The sequence below is a fragment of the Lycium barbarum genome, chromosome 6 (genome assembly GCF_019175385.1).
Source record: "Lycium barbarum isolate Lr01 chromosome 6, ASM1917538v2, whole genome shotgun sequence".
Taxonomy (NCBI): domain Eukaryota; kingdom Viridiplantae; phylum Streptophyta; class Magnoliopsida; order Solanales; family Solanaceae; genus Lycium; species Lycium barbarum.
In genome coordinates this window covers 15,450,256-15,459,453 of record NC_083342.1, presented here as the reverse complement: position 1 = coordinate 15,459,453, position 9,198 = coordinate 15,450,256, and the positions used below count along the sequence as shown (strand labels likewise).

The 9,198-nt window shown below is 37.2% G+C and overlaps 1 protein-coding gene across 1 annotated transcript; it reads left to right on the top strand.

Annotated features, from left to right (window-relative positions):
* Positions 1-6,953: 6,953 nt before the first annotated feature.
* LOC132600857 (3-ketoacyl-CoA synthase 3-like) lies at positions 6,954-8,679 on the top strand. Its single transcript, XM_060314279.1, has one exon. The coding sequence runs from the start codon at positions 7,086-7,088 to the stop codon at positions 8,481-8,483; it is 1,398 nt and encodes a 465-aa protein (XP_060170262.1). The 5' UTR covers positions 6,954-7,085; the 3' UTR covers positions 8,484-8,679.
* The last annotated feature ends 519 nt before the right edge of the window (positions 8,680-9,198 follow it).

Sequence of the window (9,198 nt, the reverse complement as noted above, 5' to 3'; positions counted from 1 at the left end):
CCCCACCCTCCACCCCCACCAAAAAAAATTACATATTCTGCTAAAAATGATTCCTAAAGAATATGTGTTAAACTATATGATCATATCATTTAAACACTTAAACTATTAGAGAGAATTTTTTTATTACTTCATTTCATTTTCAACATGTCTCACATATGCACCTCATTCTTTTTTTCTTGCCCTACTCACCTGAGAATTCTTATGATAATGAGTAGCGATGATAGTGAGGCTCGAACTCTGGATTTCTGTATCTCCTATTATCATATTGAATTGCATAAACATTTCATTTTAAAGTTTAAGCTTTTAAAAAACAAACTTTTAGTAGTTCTTAATGTACTAAAAATTTCTTCTTTTTTTTTTTTTTTCATTTTTTCATTCTTGACTATTTTGGATTCAGAACAATAAGATACTAAATTAAATAAAAGTATGCTCCCTCTAACGGTTTAAATATTTAGATGAGCTGATCACACACTTCAACAAGAATAAACTAGATTTGAGTAGCCTGCAATTCTATTTCTTTTAATTCGTCTGCGTTTCTTGGACTACTTTGTTACCGTATCAAAGTGAATAGATTAGAATGTTTTGTTGCATGTAGTGGGGACTTGTGGGCAGGGTAGCAAATTAAAACGCAAAATATGTTTCTGATGGTATTGTTCAAGAAGACAACAAGACAACGTTTTTACAAAGAAAGAGGAAAGAAGAGCATTTGGTCTGAAAGAGAAAGAGAAAGGAAAAGATTAAGAGATTATCGGGTCATTTCTTTACTGGACCACATTGATAACAGATTGGGCCCAATTCTTACTGGACGCATTGATAACAGATTGGGCCCAAAGTCATTTTTTGGACTACACAGTGAAATACACCATAACAATAATACACACCTTCTCATGGGATAAATAACTCCTTGCACAGATATTTTATTAATGAGCTGTAAAGTTTTAGTTAGTTACATAGTTTCATATTGTACATTTCCATCCATAGAGTAGTTTACAACATTACACTTCAGTCCACAGATCAATTGTATAAATAGAATACACTGTTCACTGTTACATTCAGAGAGAAATATACAAGAAAATTTCCCAATTTCGATCCTTGTTCTGCTAATTTTGTCATGGTATCAGAGCAGAATTAGTGGAGATTTTCATTTCTTTTCTCTTCATCTCTCTCTCCCAGAATCAACTTCAACAAATATTGCTTCCATTTTTTAAACACTCTTTGAAAGGATGTCAGGATTTGATAAATCTCCTGTTGCTGGTGAGAAATCTACTGAGGTTGTAGTTGATGCATCTCACCCATACTATCTCACACCTTCTGATTCACCTGGTAACAACCTCATCAATGTTACTTTTGATGGATCTAGTTATGGAAACTGGAAAAGAGGAGTTTTAATCTCACTTTCAACCAAAAACAAACTAGTTTTTCTCAATAGCCAAGCTACTGTACCAGATGAAAACTCACCTTTGTATGAGCAATGGAAAAGGTGCAATGACATGGTCCTTGCTTGGCTCCTAAACTCCATCAGTAAAGACATCTCTGAAAGTCTCATTTATTGCCTAACTGCAGCAGATCTGTGGAGTGAACTGCAGGAGAGGTATGGGCAGCCTGATGGAGCAAAGTTGTTTCAATTACAAAGAGATTTGAACAACATATCACAAGGAACTTCTGATGTTGCAAGTTATTTTAATAAACTCAAAAAATTATGGGATCAAATGAAGGTTCTCAACACTTTTATGTGTTGCACTTGTGATTGTAAGTGTGGAGCTAAGGCACACAACCACAAAATGAATGAGGATATGAAGCTGATTCAATTTCTCATGGGATTAAACGAGGGATATTCTGCCTGTAGAGAGAATTTACTAATGATGAAGCCACTTCCCTCTACAAATCAGGCATATTCCATTATTCTAAATCAAAAGTCACAAAGAGAAGTGCATGCAGGAAAAATGGTTTTACCAGATTCTGCAGCATTTTTTGCTGGAAAGTGGAATCAGCAGAGAAACAATGCTACAATGAAGCCAAGTGGACAGAATTATGGAAATTCAGCAATGAAGCCAAGTGGATAGAACTATGGAAATTCAGCTCAAAGGAACAATTTATTTTGCACCAACTGCAAGAGGACTAACCATGTAGTGCAGAAGTGTTATAAGTTAATAGGCTATCCTGATGATTACAAATTCACAAGCAAGTCTAAGAAACCATACACTAATCCTAAGGCAAATGTTGTTAGCACAAATGCAGGGACTGATGGTTTTTCAAATGCTGGAACTGATGGGTTTTCGAACACCAATATTGATGCAAGCAGAGTCTCAGCTATGGTGAATTCCCAAGGTTTCACTAAGGACCAGTGTGATCATCTAATTCAAATGTTCCAGTCTGTTCAGGCAGGAAATTTCAAGGATAGTGGTGGTTCAGATGAGAACCACTCTGCTAACATGGCTGGTATTTCATTTATGTGCTGTTTTTCTTCTTCTCTTTCACAGCCCTGGATCATAGATTCAGGATCTTCCCAACACATGACTTTTGAGAAAACATTACTACATGACCTCAAGTTTCTTTCTAAACCTATTTCTGTCACTTTACCAAATTCCTACAAAGTGACTGTTTACTGCATAGGAACTGTTACTTTAACAACTAATTTAGAGCTGCAGAATGTTTTATATGTCCCTACTTTTAAGCATAATTTGCTTTCTGTTCATCAATTCTGCAGGCAAACTCATCTTGGTATTTTATTTACTGAGCATGCCTGTTTTCTGCAGGGCCTTTCAATGAAGGAGAATCAGATTTTTGGTGAGACTATTGCTAGTTTGTATGTTTTGAAGAATGACACATCCAGTCCATCCAGTCCTTACTTCAAGCCTAGAGAGTCTTCAGTTGACCAGTCTTTTTAAATTTCCCTAAGAAACATGTTATGTCCAAGCATGTAGTGTCTAATGTAGAGTCTAGTGTTTCTGCCAATGAGAATGTATTGAGTCTTCCTGATTGTACTGAATCTTCCATCAATACAAAGAATGCAGTTTCACAAATTTTTGATTCAAACAAGTTATGGCATTATAGACTTGGTCACTTACCTTTTACTTATATGAAACATATTAAAGGGATTCCAGTTCAACAATTACATAAAGCTGATTTTCCATGTGATATTTGCCCTATGGCTAGACAATGCAAACTACCCTTTCCAAACAGTGAAATCTCTACTAAGGAACCTTTTCAAATGATTCACATAGACACTTGGGGACCTTACAAAACACAAACCTACAGGGGAGAAAAATACTTTCTAACAATAGTTGATGATTACACTAGAACAACTTGGACTTACATGATTTCCACTAAATCCAATGCTTTTCCCCTATTAAAGTCCTTTCTAGCCTATGTCGAAAGACAATTCAACAAGAAGGTAAAGATCATTAGGTCGGACAATGCCTATGAGTTAGGATCTGGATCTATTCCCTCTAATTTCTTTTCTTCCCAAGGTATTATCCACCAAACTACTTGTGTTGCTACCCCACAACAGAATGGGGTAGCTGAAAGAAAACATAAACACCTTCTTGAAATTTGTCGGGCCCTTCTTTATCAGTCACACCTCCCCACTAAATATTGGGGGGAGGCTTTGCTTACAGCCACTCACCTAATTAATATTTTTCCTTCTAAGGTCCTTGGCAATATTAGTCCCTATGAGAAACTGTTTAAGAAAGTACATTCTTATTCCATACTCAAACCTTTTGGTTGTCTATGTTTTGTTTCCACCCTCTCATCTAATAGGGATAAATTAGCACCCAGGGCTATTCCAGGGGTCGTTTTAGGCTACCCATTCGGAAAAAAAGGATACAAAATCTTGAGTTTAAAGTCAAATGAGGTCCTCATCAGTAGAAATGTGAAATTTTTTGAGTCCATTTTCCCTTACACTAAATCAGAACCCATGTCAAAGCTTTTTCCAGGTTCTTTTCAATCTACAGGTCCTATCTTCCCTGATCCTCCTCTACAATTCCCCCAACCCTTACCAGCATCTCCTACTTCACCTACACACCTTTCTATTCCTACAAGCTCTTCTCCTGTTATCTCACCTCCCCAACCCTCCCCTACTCCTACTCAGTCTATACCTCCATCTCCTATTCCTATTGCTCCACTCAGTTCTTCTATGGATGTGTTATCTCAAGAACCAAGCTTGCGTAGATCAGCCAGAAATTTTGTTTTTCCTGCTCACTTATCTGATTATTATTGTGGTCATGTATTTTCAGTTCTATCTCCTAACCCTCATGTTTTTCCCCTACATTCTTTTTCTTATTCTCTGCTAAGAAAACATAATCAACACATAAATGATTCTATTGCGCAAATTAGTGAACCTACATCTTATCACCAAGCAGCCACTCATGCAGGATGGCATTCTGCTATGCAAAATGAAATAGATGCCCTAGAGTCCAACCTTACTTGGGAAGTCGTTCCTCTTCCCCCAGGCAAGAAAGTGTTACCCTGCAAGTGGGTTTACAAAGTAAAACTCAAGTAAGATGGGGCTTTGGAGAGGTTGAAAGCACGTTTGGTAGTAAGGGGGGACATACAACGCGAAGGAATAGATTATACTGAAACGTACTCACCAGTAGTGAAAATGACTACGATTCGTTGTATTGTCAGCATTGCAGTCAAGCGAAGTTGGCCATTGTTCCAACTTGATATGAACAACGCGTTTCTTCACGGAGATCTCAATGAGGAAGTCTTCATGAAATTTCCACCTGGCTTGACACCTCCAAGTCCCTCTCATGTTTGCCGCCTGCGAAAGTCTCTTTATGGACTTAAGCAGGCCTCCCGTCAATGGTACGCACGTCTTTCAGCTGCTTTGGGCACAAGAGGTTATTCTCCCTCATTGAATGACTACAGTCTTTTTTTCAAGTCCTCTGGCACCCTCATTTCCATCATTGCAGTGTATGTTGACGACATCCTGTTAACGGGGAACAATCAACAAGAGATAGCTGAATTAAAAAATTTTCTTGACCATGAATTCAAGATTAAGGATTTAGGGATTGCGAATTATTTTTTGGGAATGGAATTTCTTCACTTACCAGAAAGCATCCTTATCACTCAACGCAAATTCGCTTGTGATCTCATCTCTGAACATCCAGAAATTGGTCCTCGCAATGCTACTACTCCTCTTGATCCCACAGTCAAGCTTACCGTCGATTCCGGTGACCTTCTTCCTGATCCTACCATGTACAGGCGTCTCTTGGGAAAGTTGAATTTTTTAACCCACTCGCGCCCGGATTTATCTTATACAGTCCAGACCTTGAGTCAATACATGCAAACTCCAAGATCTGGTCATCTACAAGCGGCATATCACACCCTCCGTTATCTTCGTCACGACCCCGCACTTGGTATATTTTTAAACTCAGATCCCTCTCTTCAATTACTGGGTTTTTGCGATGCGGATTGGGCAGCTTGTGCCGATACACGCCGTTCTGTCAGTGGCTTTTATCTCAGTTTAGGCGGATCTCCCGTCTCTTGGAAATCCAAGAAACAACCGGTTGTCTCCTTATCTTCCGCCGAAGCCGAGTATAGATCCATGTGTCGCCTCGTGGCGGAGATTTCGTGGATCGTTCGTTTACTTTCAGATCTGGGTGTTTCTCCATAGTTGCCGGTTTCTCTGCACTGTGACAACCAAGCCGCCATACATATAGCCAAAAATCCGGTCTTTCACGAACGTACGAAGCATATCGAACTTGATTGCCACTTTGTTCGTGAAAAATTGGTTCAAGGTCTCATTTCCTTGAATTTTGTCCCCACTTCTTCTCAAATCGCCGATCTATTCACTAAGGCTTTGGCCGGACCTCTTCACCGTCACTTTACTAGCAAGTTAGGTGTCCGATCACCGGACACCCACTTGAGGGGGGATGTTTCTGATGGTATTGTTCAAGAAGACAACAAGACAACGTTTTTACAAAGAAAGAGGAAAGAAGAGCATTTGGTCTGAAAGAGAAAGAGAAAGGAAAAGATTAAGAGATTATCGGGTCATTTCTTTACTGGACCACATTGATAACAGATTGGGCCCAATTCTTACTGGACGCATTGATAACAGATTGGGCTCAAAGTCATTTTTTGGACTACACAGTGAAATACACCATAACAATAATACACACCTTCTCATGGGATAAATAACTCCTTGCACAGATATTTTATTAAAGAGCTGTAAAGTTTTAGTTAGTTACATAGTTTCATATTGTACATTTCCATCCATAGAGTAGTTTACAACATTACACTTCAGTCCACAGATCAATTGTATAAATAGAATACACTGTTCACTGTTACATTCAGAGAGAAATATACAAGAAAATTTCCCAATTTCGATCCTTGTTCTGCTAATTTTGTCAAAACAATTATTAGATTTTGATTTATATACACGACAAATGTATAAATCCATAAAGAATAAAAAATAAAATCAAAAAACACTTCAGTATGTGAGAAAATTCCTATGCTAGCTTTATTTCCAGCAGTCTGGTCAATGAGTCGATGCTGGCTGTCTTCATAACTTTATACTCTACACTTCTATCTACCACTTTCTGCTATTCTTAAATGTTTGTGATTTCAAATCTGTTGTTTTAAAAGTTACACTCCGTACACCAACCATAAAGGCTTTCTGTTCAGACCATGTCATGCATAAAATAAATTTTATGGAAGGAAACTAATTACTCTTAAAATGAGAAAAGAAGGTTGTTGTCTAAATAATTGGTACTATTGTAAAGTTCTTAGTATTTTTGGGGATGTTTTTGTTAATTTAGAAAGTTGATAGAAATTAATCTTCCTTTTTTTACATACCTAATGTGTATGAATTTTGAATATTTAATAAAGATTGTTAAAGTCACGCACCATTAGTTGGTGGCAGTTGACAGAAAACGAACGATTATTATATTCTCCACTAATATTTAGTCACATGCATGTGCAACTTGGATCCTCCTTTTTATACTTAGACTTCGAATTAGATTTCTCATTAACCAAAAAAACGAAAACACTAAAGTGTGCAACGTACAAAACAAAAACAAAAAAACTACACTATTTTCCTCACTCTTTCTCGTTAACCTTTAGTCTTTTCACCCTTCTTTCTCATGGACCTCATTTCAATTTTGTTCTATGGTCTTCCTGTCTTTTACCTACTCTTTTTCATATGGAAGATTATAGATCGAAAGAGACACCAAAATTGTTACATTTTGGACTACGAATGTCACAAGCCTACCGATGATCGAATGCTTAGCACGAAATTTTCAGGGGAAATTATTCATAGAAACAAACACCTTGGCCTAAATGAGTACAAGTTCCTCTTGAAAGCAATCGTTAGCTCGGGCATTGGTGAACAAACGTATGCACCAAGAATGGTGTTTCATGGACGCGAAGCATGCCCTACGTACGAAGATGGGATTGTGGAGATGGAAGAATTTTTCCATGATAGCATTGACAAGCTCTTGAAGAGGAACAAAATTTCCCCTATTGAAATCGATGTCCTCGTGGTGAATGTGTCGATGTTAGCTAATATGCCATCATTAGCTGCACGAATAATCAATTACTACAAGATGAGGGAAGACATCAAGGTGTACAACATCACCGGGATGGGGTGTAGTGCTAGCCTCATATCGATAAATATCGTTGAAAGTATTTTCAAGAATGAGAAGAACAAGCTTGCACTTATGGTGACATCTGAGTCCTTGAGCTCAAATTGGTACACGGGGAACGATAGATCTATGATTCTTGCAAATTGTTTGTTTAGGTCAGGGGGTTGCGCGATTTTATTGACAAACAAAGTGGCCCTAAAAAACAAGGCCATGTTCAAGTTGAAACGACTAGTTAGGGTACACCATGGTGCAAAAGATGAAGCCTATGCTAGTTGTGTACAAAGAGAAGACAATCAAGGTAACATAGGGTTCCACCTTGATAAAACACTACCAAAGGCCGCGACACGTGCACTAGCTGATAATTTGAAGCAAATTGCACCCTTAATTCTTCCGGTGAGGGAACTACTTCGATTTGCAATCGTGTTATTTGTGAAAAAAATGAATTGGGGATCAACAAAAGGAGGACCTAGGCCAATGATTAATTTCAAAACAGGTGTGGATCATATTTGCTTACATACAGGAGGAAAAGCAGTGATCGATGGAGTTGGTTCAAATTTGAATCTAAGTGAGTACGATTTAGAGCCAGCAAGAATGACATTGCATAGATTTGGTAACACTTCAGCAAGTAGCCTTTGGTATGTGTTGGGGTACATGGAGGCTAAACAGAGATTAAAGAAAGGTGATAAAATACTAATGCTTGCCTTTGGAGCAGGGTTTAAGTGTAATAGTTGTTTGTGGGAAGTGTTAAGAGATTTGGGTGATGGAAATGTGTGGAAAGATTGCATTGATAATTATCCACCAAACACTTTGGTAAATCCTTTCTTGGAGAAATTTGGATGGATACATGATGAAGATCCAGACACCTTCAGTATGCCAGATGACTATTTTGTCCCTTAAGCTTTGTTTAAAAAAAAAAATCTGTTTATTGCTTAAAGAAAGAACAATATCCAACTTCTTCTTCTTTTTTTTTTTTTTTTTTTTTACTTTACAGTGCTTTGTTTTTCTTTTACTGATATTTTTTATATATATATATATGTGTAAAACGAAAAGTTGTTGATGTTGATCCACAGATGGATTCCTTTCCCAACAATTATTAGGAGTTTGTCTTATATCAAAAGGAAATTGTTCCATGTACGTACCAATACTAATCATTCTTATTATTGTTCTTTTTATTCTTAGTATTTAACTAATTTTCTTCTTTTAGTTTTCTTGTTGGTTAAGCACATTGCTGTCGGCCTAAGCCAGACACTCTTAGGGGTCGTTTGGTTTAAGGTATAAGCTGGGTTATGCCACCACTAATTTTTATATCATGTTTGGTATAAGGTATAAATTAGTGTTGGGATAAATTTATACCTTGTACCAAACATGGTATAAAAATTAATGTTAGGATAACCAGCTTATACCTTCTTAACTCACTTATACTTTAGATGGTATAAAATAATCCCAATAGATGGGATAAATTAGTCCCGGGATTATAATCCCGGGACTAATGAGTCCTTAAACCAAACGACCCCTTAGGTGATATTATCAGTTGTAAATCAAATTTCCAGGTTTTTCTTTCAAAAGTTCTCATATTATTAATAGTATTCCTAGTTTATATGCAATTTCTTCT

What these genes read in the sequence shown, in the direction of transcription:
- LOC132600857 (XM_060314279.1), top strand. Translation starts at nt 7,086, where the DNA reads ATGGACCTCATTTCAATTTTGTTCTATGGTCTTCCTGTCTTTTACCTA.